This window comes from Oncorhynchus masou, chromosome 18, assembly GCF_036934945.1.
Source record: "Oncorhynchus masou masou isolate Uvic2021 chromosome 18, UVic_Omas_1.1, whole genome shotgun sequence".
In the NCBI taxonomy this organism is placed as follows: domain Eukaryota; kingdom Metazoa; phylum Chordata; class Actinopteri; order Salmoniformes; family Salmonidae; genus Oncorhynchus; species Oncorhynchus masou.
In genome coordinates, this window is record NC_088229.1 from 55,503,226 (window position 1) to 55,518,144 (window position 14,919).

Sequence of the window (14,919 nt, forward strand, 5' to 3'; positions counted from 1 at the left end):
ATCATTTATTTCAGCATATGAAACATAGGACCAACATTTTCCATGTTGCGTTTATATTTTGGTTCAGTATAGTTGAAGTATCTTACGACCAACAAGCAAAACATAATGCAATCTTAATTCTAACTATAACCACTGCCACTAATTATGTTTTTAATGTAGGCCTACATGACAGTTCACAAAATCAGAAGTAGTATGTTTGTGCTGAATGCAAGCTTGTCAATGAGTCAAAAAACAATTAATTCCTTCATCTGATTGTCTGTAGCCTATAAGGCCATATAACAAGGGTGCATATTTTATATATTTTTTCATAATTGTTTTTGTTTTTTTTACATCTAGGCCTACATTTAGAAACCAACAGAGGGATGTTTTATAAAACAACAAAATAACATAGTATGGGCTATAATCAGTCCTGAACATTGAGACAAATCAAATGCAGGTCATTTTAAAAACATCCAATGGCGTCAGAGACACAAACACATGAACGCTCATGCTGCAATGCGTGCACATGCACACACGTACAAACATACGTGTACAAACACACACCCACTTAACTAAAAAAGTACGCCAAAAAGAGATGACAGAAAAACAGACAGAGACGTCTTAATAACACTGAAAGACATGTCAAAATGTTTTGCTTTCCTCGTGGATAACATTAATGATCCAAGGATGTTGAGGGATCCTTAACGAGGTGGGACCTTCAAAGCTGCATCCACCTCCTCCTCTGGGCAGAGGACATGCCATTGGGCAACTGGACGTCTGGGATTGGCCAACATTTCGGACCAATGTTTCAGACCAACTCCTGTGGCACCGTAACCCATGAAGGTCTTCCCGATTGCATCGTTGCTCCCAAGCTTGTCGTAGTCATACACTGTTATGACGACCTGCACTTTCTGAATAAGAAACACAGAAGATACATTGAAACACTTATTATACTTCCAGAATACTGACCGGGTACTCTGCAACTACATATGGATTGATAAGGCAAAGATGCAATACCTGAATCTGCTCGAAGGGAATCTCAAAGCTGAAGCTCTCATTGAAGTAAGGGTTGAGTGTGTTCTTCTTGACAGTCGTCTTCTTCTTCTTGATTCGTTTCCCATTGTGCTGCAGAACAATCTTCACAAATGGATCTGAGGGAAGGGTGGATGAGAAGGGAGCAAGCCAATTTGTCCATGTTTTTTGGTAGACTTTGATCAGACAAAGCTGCATGCCGGACAGCTGGTAGACTCACGAGGGACGATTTTTACACATATGTCATTGGATGAATCTGCAATCGTGTGAACTGAAAACGTTGCTGATACATTTGCGAGGCCGCACAACCTTAGAGGGAATGAGAGAAGACCACTATTTGTTGAGAGATTTAAAATCACCTGATAAGCCACCAACATCCATCTTCTTTAGGTTCTTGGCCTCCATGATGTTGATAGTGAGTTTGCCAGCAGTAGGTACGTAGCGCAAGGAGATGCAGACATCACCCAGTTTCTCTGCCTTACAGGTGCACACCGGAACAACATGGTGTTAAACCACCAGCCAGAATCAGATCAAATAAGGAGGAATCTATTACATTAGGTTGTGACCTATCCATCATGCAAATGTGAGGGTGACTGGATGGATGACCAAAGGGTTAGTAATACCACATTACATCATACCTCTTCTTTTTCACTGTTCTCCAGGTCCCTCCAACATTGCATTGGTTGTCCCAGATCCACACTGTTCATGGGGATCTTTATCTCCCCAATCACATCATGCTTGGAGAAACGGTCAAAGTCGAAGACCTGCAACACCAGGATCTTCCCTCCCAACTCCGTGTACGGGATCTTGGAGGAAAGGCAGGGGCATTAGTCACAAGTGCATGTCTGGCCAACTGATGCTCCTCAATAGAGAGAGATTTATGTAATGCATTGTTGGCTCTTATTAAAAAACACCATTGGTTAGTGCAGTTCTTAATAGGTATATCAATGTTCGTCGGTTTTCCGGAATTGATCAAAAACAGTTCAATGTAAAATAATAATTATACAATAAAACTGCCAACATATAAATACATATAACTAATATATAATATATAACTAACTAACAAATCCAGACAAACAAATGAAAACATGCATTGACAGAAGACAAGTAAAAATGCATTCTTAATTCTGCATTTTTAAAGTTGTTCGGGGATACCTTGACGGACGGCAATCAGAGTACGAGAGACAAACTACGAAGGGGAGCAGGGACATGGGCTCGACTTCTGCCCACGTGAACTCAGAGACCAACAAGTGATACATCATCAACAACCTGGAACACCAACACAAGCTGCTACAGAGACAGAAAACAAACAAACAGACCCAGACATGAGACAAACAAACAAAACCACAAGGCCAAGACACCACGTAAACCTTGAAGATGAAGGTCTCGTTGAAAACCGGGCACAGGTTCTTGCGCTGGACCTTAGTTTCATGCTTCTTCTTTTTGTCTGGGAGCAGGTAGACTTTTACATAGGGGTCTGAGGTACCCCCCATATCCATGGCAGCTAGATCCTGAGCCTGGAGGATACCCACTATAAGCTTTGGAGAGAGAAGACCAAGAGGATGAGTCAGGATGATCAGGTGAAGATTAAATCGCCCAGAGGTTCAAGACATTTCTCCCAGAAAGTCTCAATTTCAGACATGGTTGATATTAAAACATTATTGAACATATATAAAGTACCAGTCAAAAGTTGGACATACCTACTCATTCCAGGGTTTTTCTTTATTTTTACTATTTTCTACATTGTAGAATAATAGTGAAGACATCAAAACGTTGAAATAACCTATGGAATCATGTAGTAACCAAAAAAAGTGTTAAACAAATCAAAATATATTTTTATATTTGAGATTCTTCACATGTGGAGATCATCCGTTCACCAACTCTGCGTCTCACAAAGACACGGCGGTTGGAACTAAAAATATCAAATTTAGACTCATCAGACCAAAGGACAGATTTCCACTGGTCAAATGTCCATTGCTCGTGTTTCTTGGCCCAAGCAAATATCTTCTTCTTATTGATATCCTTTAGTAGTGGTTTCTTTGCAGCAATTCGACCATGAAGGCCTGATTCACAGTGTCTTCTGAACAGTTGATGGTGAGATGTGTCTGTTACTTGAACTCGGTGAAACATTTATTTGGGCTGCAATTTCTGAGGCCGGTAACTCTAATGAACTTATCCTCTGCAGAAGAGGTAACTCTGTGCCACGACTTCCGCTGAAGTCGGTCCCTCTCCTAGTTCGGGCGGCGTTTGGCGGTCAATGTCATTTTCCATTGGTTTTGTCTTGTCTTCCCTCACACCTGGTTTCAATTACATCAATTACATGTTGTGCATTTAACCCTCTGTTCCCCTCCATGACCTTGTCCGGATTTGTTTCTTGTAGTGCTTGTGTACGCTATGCTGGTGGATACCGGGTTTTGTTTGACCCACTCATTTATTGTTCAGTTTACGGTGGTTTTAATGTTTATTAAACAACACCGTTGTAAATCAGTTTTCAATCTCCTGCGCCTGACTTCTCTGTCACCAGTACGCACACCGCTACACTCTGGGTCTTCCTTTCCTATGGCGGTCCTCATGAGAGCCAGTTTCATCATAGTGCTTGATAGTTTTGCGACTGCACTTAAAGAAACTTTCAAAGGTCTTGACATTTTCCGCATTGACAGACCTTCATGTCTTAAAGTAATGATGGACTGTCGTTTCTCTTTGCTTATTTGAGTTTTTCTAGCCATAATATGGATTTGGTATTTTACCAAATAGGGCTAGCTTCTGTATACCACCCCCACCTTGTCACAACACAATGGATTGGCTCAAACACATTAAGAAGAAATTAAATTCCACATATTAACTTTAAACAAGGTACACCTGTTAATTGAAATGCATTCCATGTGACTACCTCATGACGCTGTCTTCAAGGCAAAGGGTGGCTTCTTTGAAGAATCTCAAATGTAAAATATATTTTTATTTGTTTAACCATTTTTTGGTTACAACATTATTCCATATGTGTGAGAGACGCAGAGTTGGTGAACGGATGATCTCCACATGTGTGGTTCCCACCATGAAGCATGGAGGAGGAGGTGTGATGGTGCTTTGCTGGTGACACTGTCTGTGATTTATATAGAATTCAAGGCACACTTAACCAGCATGGCTGCCACAGCATTCTGCAGCGATACGCCATCCCTTCTGGTTTGCGCTTAGTGGGACTAGTATTTCTTTTTCAATGGGAAAAGGACCCAAACACACCTCCAGGCTGTGTAAGGGCTATTTGACCAAGTAGGAGAGTGATGGACCTGACTTCAACCCAATTGAGATGGTTTGGGATGAGTTGGACCGCAGAGTGAAGGAAAAGCAGCCAACAAGCATATGTGGGAACTCCTTCAAGACTGTTGGAAAAGCAATCCTCATGAAGCTGGTCGAGAGAATGCTAAGAGTGTGAACAGCTGTCATCAAGGCAAAGTGTGGCTACTTTGAAGAATCTCAAATATATTTTGATTTGTTTAACACTTTTTAGGTTACTACATGATTCCGTATGTTATTTCATAGTTTTAATGTCTTCACTATTATTCTACAATATAAAAATAAAGAAAAACCCTGGAATCAGTAGGTGTGACCAAACTTTTGAGTGGTACTGTATATATAATCAGGGTTGGGTGGGTTACTTTCTAAATGTAATCCTTTACAGTTATTAGTTACCTGTCAAAAAGTAACGTAACTTTTGGATTACCCAAAGTCAGTGATGTAATCTGAGTACCTTCTGTTCCTTTTAGATTACTTTCCCTTTAAGAGGCATTAGAAGAAGACAAAAATGTATGCTACCAATTGATCTATTGCAGGATAAATCAATGTTAAAGTTTACATAGCTGGCCATAAATGGATGTTAAATTCTTATTTATGGGTTGGTTATGTCGGCTTCTTCTAACCCATCGCTTTCTACTACATGTAATAATACGATAAAATTATATCTTTACATTAAAAACCAAAGTCTATCAGAATTCCAGTCATTCCAATATACATTATACCCCTTGATCTTCAAGAATAGGATTTATGGAAGTATAGGTTAGCCAAATTATGTTACCGGAGCATGACCCTAAAACTAAGGATTTATTAGCCAGCCCTACTCTGTTGTTTATGATTTTGTTGTCATGGAGGACAGATTGGGTTCATTGATTCAAGTTGAAAATGAAATGCTGTGCTCATGGAATGGCATGTTATTTACATGTGAAGTGTCATGTCTTGTTATGTCTGTTCCTGTCCTTTCTCTTCACTCTGTCTCTCTCTGCTGGTCTTTTTAGGTTACCTTCTCTGTCTCTCATTCTTCAGCTGTTCTACATCTCCCCTAACTAGCTCATTCACTCTTTCCCACCTGTTCTCTCTTCCCCCTCTGATTAGGTCTCTATTTCTCTCTCTGTTCCTGCTACTTTCAGGGTCTGATTCTTGTTTGTGTTTTTGATGCCAGAAGCAAGCTGTCGTCCCGTTTGCTTCCACCTTGTCCTATCCTGTCGGAGTCTGCCTGGCAGGTGCATCCTGCATTATACTAACGTTCTTTTTGTTCCATTGACTACGTTGGAAGAGGATTTATGCCATTCCTGTTTTTCATTAAAGAACTCTGTTTTCTGTTAAAACCGCTTTTGGGTCTTCACTCAAGTACATAACAGAAGAATCAGACCAAGAATGGACCCAGCGGCTCCGGACCCTTTTCACTCCGCCGTCGAGATCCAGGGAGCGATGCTAGGCAGACACGAGGAGGAATTGTCTGCTGCTCGACATGCCGTTGAGACCCTGGCCGTCCAAGTCTCCGACCTCACAAGACAGGTTCACCAACTCCACCTCGATCCACCGCCCACTTCCAGGGTTTCCGAGTCTCTGGAGCCCAGGATCAACAACCCGCCGTGTTACTCTGGGGAGCCCACTGAGTGCCGCTCATTCCTCACTCAGTGTGATGTGGTGTTCTCTCTCCAGCCCAACACTTACTCCAGGAGCGCAGCCCGCACGCCTACGTCATTTCTCTCCTTACCGGACGGGCGCGTGAGTGGGGCACGGCAATCTGGGAGGCGAGGGCTGAGTGTATTAGCCAGTATCAGGACTTTAAGGAGGAGATGATACGGGTTTTTGACCGTTCTGTTTTTGGGGAGGAGGCTTCCAGGGCCCTGTCTTCCCTATGTCAGGGGAATCGATCCATAACGGATTATTCTATTGAGTTTCGCACTCTCGCAGCCTCTAGTGACTGGAACGAGCCGGCTTTGCTCGCTCGTTTTCTGGAGGGTCTCCTCGTCGAGGTTAAGGATGAGATCCTCTCCCGGGAGGTTCCTTCCAGTCTGGACTCCTTAATAGCTCTCGCTATTCGCATAGAGCGACGGTTTGATCTTCGTCGCCGAGCTCGTGGAAATGCTCCCCTCTCCACATCACTGCCACCTGCCGCATCACTGCCACCCTCCTCCGCCGGCTCGGATGCTGAGCCTATGCAGCTGGGGGTATCCGCATCTCGGCCAAGGAGAAGGAACGGAGAATCACCAATCGCCTCTGTCTCTACTGCGGCTCCGCTGGTCATTTTGTCACCTCATGTCCAGTAAAAGCCAGAGCTCATCAGTAAGAGGAGGGCTACTGGTGAGCGCAACTACTCAGGCCTCTCCTTCTGGATCACGCACTACCTTTCCGGTCCATCTCCGCTGGCCCGGTTCATCTGCTTCCTGCAGTGCCTTGATAGACTCTGGGGCGGAGGGCTGTTTTATGGACGAGACCTGGGCTCGGGAACATGACATTCCTCTCAGACAGTTAGGGAGCCCACGGCCTTGTTCGCTTTAGATGGTAGTTCTCTCCCCAAGATTCAGCGTGAGACGCTGCCTTTAACCCTCACTGTCTCTGGTAATCATAGCGAAACCATTTCTTTTTTAATTTTTCGTTCACCTTTTACACCTGTTGTTTTGGGTCATCCCTGGCTAGTGCGCCATAACCCTTCTATTAATTGGTCTAGTAATACTATCCTATCCTGGAATGTTTCTTGTCATGTGACCTGTTTAATGTCTGCTATCCCTCCTGTTTCCTCTGTCTCTTCTTCACAGGAGGAGCCTGGCGATTTGACAGGGGTGCCGGAGGAGTATCACGATCTGCGCACGGTGTTCAGTCGTTCCAAGGCCACTTCTCTCCCTCCACACCGGTCGTATGACTGTAGTATTGATCTCCTTCCGGGAACTACTCCCCCGGGGTAGATTATACTCTCTGTCGGCTCCCGAACGTAAGGCTCTCGAGGATTATTTGTCGGTTTCGCTCGACGCCGGTACCATAGTCTCCTCCTCCTCTCCCGCCGGAGCGGGGTTTTTTTTTGTTCAGAAGAAGGACGGGTCCCTGCGCCCATGCGTGGATTATCGAGGGCTGAATGACATAACAGTTAAGAATCGTTACCCGCTTCCTCTTATGTCTTCAGCCTTCGAGATCCTGCAGGGAGCCAGGTTTTTCACCAAACTGGACCTTCGTAACGCCTACCATCTCGTGCGCATCAGGGAGGGGACGAGTGGAAGACGGCGTTTAACACTCCGTTAGGGCACTTTGAATACCGGGTTCTTCCTTTCGGCCTCGTTAACGCTCCAGCTGTCTTTCAGGCACTAGTTAACGACGTCCTGAGAGACATGCTGAACATTTTTGTTTTCGTTTACATGGACGATATCCTGATTTTTTCACCGTCTCTCTCGATTCATGTTCAGCACGTGCGACGCGTCCTCCAGCGCCTTTTGGAGAACTGTCTTTATGTGAAGGCTGAGAAGTGCACTTTTCATGCCGCCTCTGTCCCTTTTCTCGGTTCCGTTATTTCCGCTGAGGGCATTAAGATGGATCCCGCTAAGGTCCAGGCTGTCATTGATTGGCCCGTTCCTAAGTCACGCGTCGAGCTGCAGCGCTTTCTGGGCTTCGCTAATTTCTATCGTCGTTTCATCCGTAATTTCGGTCAGGTGGCAGCTCCCCTCACAGCCCTTACTTCTGTTAAGACGTGCTTTAAGTGGTCCGTTTCCGCCCAGGGAGCTTTTGATCTTCTTAAGAATCGTTTTACATCCGCACCTATTCTTGTTACACCTGACATCTCTAGTCAGTTTGTTGTTGAGGTTGACGCGTCAGAGGTGGGCGTGGGAGCCATTCTTTCTCAGCGCTCTCTCTCTGACGGCAAGGTCCATCCTTGCGCGTTTTTCTCTCATCGCTTATCGCCGTCAGAACGTAACTATGATGTGGGTAATACTGCTCGCCATCCGCTTAGCCCTAGACGAATGTCGACAGTGGTTGGAGGGGGCGACCGTTCCTTTGTCGTTTGGACTGACCATAGGAACCTTGAGTACATCCGTTCAGCCAAACGACTTAATGCGCGTCAGGCTCGTTGGGCTCTGTTTTTCGCTCGTTTCGAGTTTGTTATTTCTTATCGTCCGGGCTCAAAAAACACCAAGCCTGATGCTTTATCTCGTCTCTTCAGTTCTTCTGAGGTCTCCAAGGGATTCTCCCTGAGTTGTCGGGTTGACTGTCTTAAAGCAAGCACTCGCTCACACTCCGTCGCCGCGAGCTTGTCCTAGGAACCTTCTGTTCGTTCCCGTTCCTACTCGTCCGGCCGTTCTTCAGTGGGCCCACTCTGCCAAGTTAGCCGGCCACCCCGGCGTTCGATACGCTCGCTTCCATTCGCCAGCGTTTCTGGTGGCCCACTCGGGAAACGCGCGTCGATTTGTCGCCGCTTGTTCGGTCTGCGCGCAGACTAAATCTGGGAACTCTCCTCCTGCCGGCCGTCTCAGACCGCTTCCCATTCCCTCTCGACCGTGGTCTCACATCGCTTTAGATTTTATCACCGGACTGCCTTCATCAGCGGGGAAGACAGTTATTCTTACGGTTGTCGATAGATTCTCTAAGGCGGCTCATTTCATTCCTCTCGCTAAGCTCCCTTCTGCTAAGGAGACGGCTCAGATCATTATCGAGAATGTTTTCCGAATTCATGGCCTTCCGTCTGACGTCGTTTCCGACAGAGGCCCGCAGTTCACGTCTCAATTTTGGAGGGAGTTTTGCCGTTTGATTGGGGCTTCCGTCAGTCTCTCGTCCGGCTTTCATCCCCAGTCTAACGGTCAAGCCGAACGGGCCAATCAGACTGTTGGTCGCATTTTACGCAGTCTTTCTTTTCGTAACCCTGCGTCTTGGTCAGAACAGCTCCCCTTAGTACGCCCACAACTCGCTTCCCTCGTCTGCTACCGGTCTATCTCCTTTTCAGAGTAGCCTCGGGTACCAGCCTCCGCTGTTCTCATCTCAGCTTGCCGAGTCCTGTGTCCCCTCCGCTCAGGCTTTTGTCCAGCGTTGCGAGCGCACCTGGAAGGGGGTCAGGTCGGCACTTTGCCGTAATAGGGCGCAGACTGTGAGGGCCGCTAATAGCGTAGGACCAAGAGTCCTAGATATTGTTGCGGTCAGAGAGTATGGCTCTCCACTCAGAACCTTCCCCTTAAGACAGCTTCTCGCAAGTTGGCCCCGCGGTTCATTGGTCCGTTCCGTATTTCTCAGGTCGTTAATCCTGTCGCAGTGCGACTTCTTCTCCCGCGCTATCTTCGTCGCGTTCACCCGGTCTTCCATGTCTCCTGTGTTAAGCCCGTTCTTCGCGCCCCCGCTCGTCCCTCCCCCCCCCCATCCTTGTCGAGGGCGCACCCATCTACAGGGTTCGTAAGATTTTGGACATGCGCCCTCGGGGCCGTGGTCATCAGTACCTAGTGGATTGGGAGGGGTACGGTCCTGAGGAGAGGAGTTGGGTTCCCTCTCGGGACGTGCTGGACCGTTCGCTGATCGATGATTTCCTCCGTTGCCGCCAGGTTTCCTCCTCGAGTGCGCCAGGAGGCGCTCGGTGAGTGGGGGGGTACTGTCATGTCTTGTTATGTCTGTTCCTGTCCTTTCTCTTCACTCTGTCTCTCTCTGCTGGTCTTTTTAGGTTACCTTCTCTGTCTCTCATTCTTCAGCTGTTCTACATCTCCCCTAACTAGCTCATTCACTCTTTCCCACCTGTTCTCTCTTCCCCCTCTGATTAGGTCTCTATTTCTCTCTCTGTTCCTGCTACTTTCAGGGTCTGATTCTTGTTTGTGTTTTTGATGCCAGAAGCAAGCTGTCGTCCCGTTTGCTTCCACCTTGTCCTATCCTGTCGGAGTCTGCCTGGCAGGTGCATCCTGCATTATACTAACGTTCTTTTTGTTCCATTGACTACGTTGGAAGAGGATTTATGCCATTCCTGTTTTTCATTAAAGAACTCTGTTTTCTGTTAAAACCGCTTTTGGGTCTTCACTCAAGTACATAACATGAAGAATGAATGCCACGTGCTACATTTTCTATAGGCCTATTGTTTATCTTTTTCTTGGTGACATTTTGATATCTTGATAATATGCAGCTGTTTAAAGGGCAAATCCACAGATGAAACAATACTGTTGCCCTGCCTCTGTTTTGGTAAAAAGCTGAGGGATGGGCCTGGAGAAATGTAACCACTCTCAGATTAATAGACAGGGCTCTGGATGCAAGGACTGACCCTCCATGATATAAAAAGTATTGTTTTAACCATGTTATGAGGCTACACAGTGTTTGTTTACATTTACAATGTTTACAAACATTGGAATAAAACAAGTTCATATTTTGGGTTCTCATGGAGTGTGACAGCTAAACTAAGCTCATGAGGCATTAATAAGTTATATTCTTCAAGAATCAATGGATATATATACATATATATTTAATTTACAAGTCCAAAAATGGCTGTAGCAAATACAGATTGCCCATTTAAGTCTATCAGAAGTGTGCAAGTCTGAGCATGTGTCCATTAGGCCTATGGATTATTATTTTTTATCAGTATAAATTACATTGAGCAATAAAAGCATCACTTTTATTCCATAGGCTTGATTCGCACTATGCAGCTGTTGCAAGAGCACATTTTTCACTGGCTGTCCACTGGTTTCAAAAACAATGATTGATAGGCAGCTTAAACTTCTTGAATTCAACCATTATTGGGCTGAAATACACATTTAGATTTGTGAACAGCAAGGCGAAACAAAATTTAAATTGCTCCTTTTTTCAATGCTGATTTGAATGTCATTGAGAAAACGGAGAAGTGTCAAAGATTTCTTTTCCGCAAACATCCTATCTGAATTTAAAAGTACTCCTCTAAGTAATCATCTAGTTTTTCAAAAGTATCTGAAATCGGATTACAATTTTTTGTCTGGTAACGTAACGGAGTAGTTACTGTTTTTTGTAATCCCTTAAATTGTAATCCCCACCACCCTCCTCCATTTGTTATGTACACTGCTGCTACTCGCTGTTTATTATCTATGCATAGTCACTTCACCCCTACCTACATGTACAAATTACCCCAACTAACCTGTACCCCCGCACACTGACTCGATACCGTTACTCCCTGTATATAGCCTCGTTATTGTTATTTTACTGTGTTACTTTGCATTATTTTTTACTTTAGTTTATTTGGTAAATATTTTCTTAACAGTTCTTGAACTACAATGTTGGTTAAGGGCTTGTAAGTAAACATTTCACAGTAAGGTCTATACTTGTATTTGACGCATGTGACAAATAAAGTTTGATTTGATTTGATGTAACAGATTACATGTAATCCGTTACTTCCCAACCCTGTATATAATATACACACACTACATGGCCAAATGTACGAGGTCACCTGCTCATTGAACATCTCATTCCAAAATTATTGGCATTAATATGGAGTCCTTTGCTGCAATAACAGCCTCCACTCTTCTGGGAAGGCTTTCCACTAGATGTTGGATCATTGCTGCAGGGACTTGCTTCCATTCAGCCACGAGAGCATTAGTGAGGTCGGGCACTGATGTTGGGCCTGGCTCGCAGTCGCCGTTCCAATTCATCCAAAAAGATATTTGATGGGGTTGAGGTCAGGGCTCTGCAGGCCAGTCAAGTTCTTCTGCACCGATCTTGACAAACCATTTCTGTATGGTTCTCGCTTTTTGCAAGGGGGCATTGTCATGCTGAAACAGGAAAAGGCCTACCCCAAACTGTTGCCACAAAGTTTTAAGCACAGAATTGTCTTAACGCTATGCTGTAGCATTAAGATTTCCCTTCACTGGAACTAAGGGGCCTAGCCTGAACCGTGAAAAACATCCCCAAATCATTATTCCTCCTCCACCAAGCTTTACAGTTGGCACTATGCATTCGGGCAGGTAGCGTTCTCCTGGCATCTGCCAAACCCAGATTCGTCCGTCAGACTGCCAGCTGATGAAGCGTGATTGATCACTCCAGAGAATACGTTTCCACTGCTCCAGAGTCCAATAGCGGTGAGCTTTACACCACTCCAGCCAACGTTTGGCATTGTGCATGGTGATCTTTTGCAGCTTATCGGCCATTGAAACCCATTTCATGAAGCCCCTGACAACAGTTCTTGTGCTGACGTTGCTTCCAGAGGCCGTTTGGAACTCGGTAGTGAGTGTTGCAACCGAGAACAGACCATTTTTACAAGCTCGCACACCAGCACTTGTCGGGTCCCATTTTGTGAGTCTGTGTGGCCTACCACTTCGCGTCTGTGGCGTTGTTGCTCCTAGACATCTCCACTTCACAATAACAGCACTTACAGTTGATCGTGGCAGCTCTAGCAGGGCAGAAATTTGACAAACTGACTTGTTGGAAAGGTGGCATCATATGACAGTACCACGTTGAAAGTCACTGAGCTCTTCAGTAAGGCCATTCTACAGCCAATGTTTGTCTATGGAGATTGCATGGCGGTGTGCTCGATTTTATACACGTGTTAGCAAGTGTATAGGCTGAAATAGTCGATTCCACTAATTTGAAGGGATGTCCACATACTTAACTAATGTCACACACCAGTTAGGTTAGTATTTTGCTGTTTTACATCTTTGCTAAGTGTATGTACTGATTGTATGTTGCTCTGGAGAATAGCATCTGCTTCAGTAAATAACAGAATTGGAACAAAAGTGCTGTGCTGTCATGTATAAGGCACTGTGTTTTGCGCAGTCATGAGACATAGCAAGACTATCCCGAAATGGGAATTCCCCCAAAAATGTAAGTAATTGCCTGAGGATGGTGCTGGACCATCTGAGGTAAAAAGAAAAGGGGACTGTTTGATGGATAAACCTTTAAATAAAGGTTCAAATCCAGGCCATGTGACATGATTGCGCAAAAAGCAGGGCGTTAGTCATACAGTATCAGTACAGGGGCCTATTTTGACACAAAGTATCATACCATACAACAAGAGGACTTGGCACTACCTGGGCATCTGTGAAGTTGTAGTCCAAGGAGAACTCCAGTTTCCCCAGCTTCTCCTGCTCCTTCTCCTCTCCTTCCCCTTCTTTCTGATCCCCTTCTTCCTGAATAATAGAGCGCGGACACATCTTTTCTGTTTTTGTTTGATACTGCATGGCACTGTCTATGTTCCTCACGTTCATGGGAAATGTGTGTGCTTCATCTCTTCCCCATATTTCCCCTGTATCCATCTCACCTTATCGCCACCCTCTCCTCCCCCTTCGTTGTCTGCCTTCCTCCGGCGGCCAGCCTTCCTCTCCCTCACTTTCTTTGTTTTTTTCTTTTTCCCAAAGCATTTTTTGAAGAGGCAGAAGGTGCAGCATCCTACCAACACCAGCACCACTACGACGATGGCCCCAACTGCCCACATAGGGACTACAGAAGAAAGAGGCAACACAATTTGACATCTAATGACGTACTGTCTATCTTAACATATGACAAACTATACCAAGATACTTGAAACAGGGAGGGAAGCATAACATATACCAGGACAAGTTGGAAGTCTATTCTTTCACCCCTAACGTGCTCGATGTTGACTAGTGGATCACATCTGAATAAGGGACGAGGTTTGTTACTGACAGCGAAAAACACATCTTAAAGGTAAACATAATTGCTGTAGACTTTGATGGGGTTGTAATGTCACAATGTACACAGGAGAAGGAGGCTGTACCAATATACAGTTGCGGTCAAATATTTGTGGCACCGTTGTACTATTCACTATTTCTTCTCAAATAAGTTGAAATAAAAAAAAATAAAAAAAAATGTTGGTGTATTTGTTTGATTTACATCTGCACATGAACAACATTAAAACTGACATATTGACTTTTCTCAACGAGGTAAAAAAATAAAAAATATCCTGGGCTAAATTATGAAAAATTCTAATTAATTTGATTGGAGGCAAGTCATTCTTGTTTACGGTGTAATTGATGTCACCTGTGGTAAGTTGTAGGTGCCTACAGGGTAACAATAGTCATTCAAGCAGTTTTGAAAGACTAAACAGAAATTTCTTCTCCATTGCACTCCATGATAAAGTGCAGAGGTGCCAATATATTTGTCCACAACTGTAGGTATATTCAAAGTAAATGCACATGGAGAATGAAAAAGTTATTACTTCTTTGAATAATTCCTGTGAGAAAAGAGGAATGATATTATAAAATGATGATGATGAAGTGACATTGTGGATTCCGTGTTCCATTCCATAGTTCTAACATCTGGCATGGCTTATATGTACGGTCCTATAGCTCTTATTCTATTTTTGTCACCAACTCTCACTCAGTCCCTCCACCCCAAACAATCCACGAGAGATTTAAATTGCCACATCAGGATCAGGACCCAAGCAGATTTCAACCTTCCACGATAGCTACAGAGATGACAGAAAAGTTAGGAAAACAGCATCTGTGTAGTCCTCAGTCTTGTCCAATTCCATCTGCATGCCAGGAACTACTTACGTGGCAGATGGCCAATCTCATTCATGAACTTGTTCTTCATGTGGTCATAGTTGTGGTGGCCGGGGTGGTGTGCTGGAGGGACGTGGGCAGCTGGCTCCTCTACTTGCTCTGGCTCTTTTTCATGTTCATGTTCTGGTTTTGCCGGCTCTGCAGCACGACGGGCCCGGAACTGCACACTGTCCATCCTCATTCC

The 14,919-nt window shown here is 44.7% G+C and overlaps 1 protein-coding gene across 1 annotated transcript; it reads right to left on the reverse strand.

Annotated features, from left to right (window-relative positions):
- Nucleotides 1-680: 680 nt before the first annotated feature.
- On the reverse strand, nt 681-14,919 carry syt5b (synaptotagmin Vb). The gene is made up of 8 exons (XM_064921870.1): nt 14,727-14,919; nt 13,475-13,653; nt 13,245-13,343; nt 2,382-2,549; nt 1,650-1,817; nt 1,371-1,488; nt 997-1,130; nt 681-890 (listed from the first exon to the last, which is right to left on the reverse strand). Exons 1-8 carry the CDS (start codon nt 14,914-14,916, stop codon nt 681-683), a joined length of 1,266 nt encoding a protein of 421 aa, XP_064777942.1. The 5' UTR covers nt 14,917-14,919.

Coding starts and splice junctions, on each gene's coding strand:
- syt5b (XM_064921870.1), bottom strand. CDS start 14,916: ATGAGGATGGACAGTGTGCAGTTCCGGGCCCGTCGTGCTGCAGAGCCG. Junction 13,654..14,726: donor TGAGATTGGCCATCTGCCAC/GTAAGTAGTTCC, acceptor TTTCTTCTGTAG/TCCCTATGTGGGCAGTTGGG. Junction 1,489..1,649: donor AGAACAGTGAAAAAGAAGAG/GTATGATGTAAT, acceptor TGCACCTGTAAG/GCAGAGAAACTGGGTGATGT.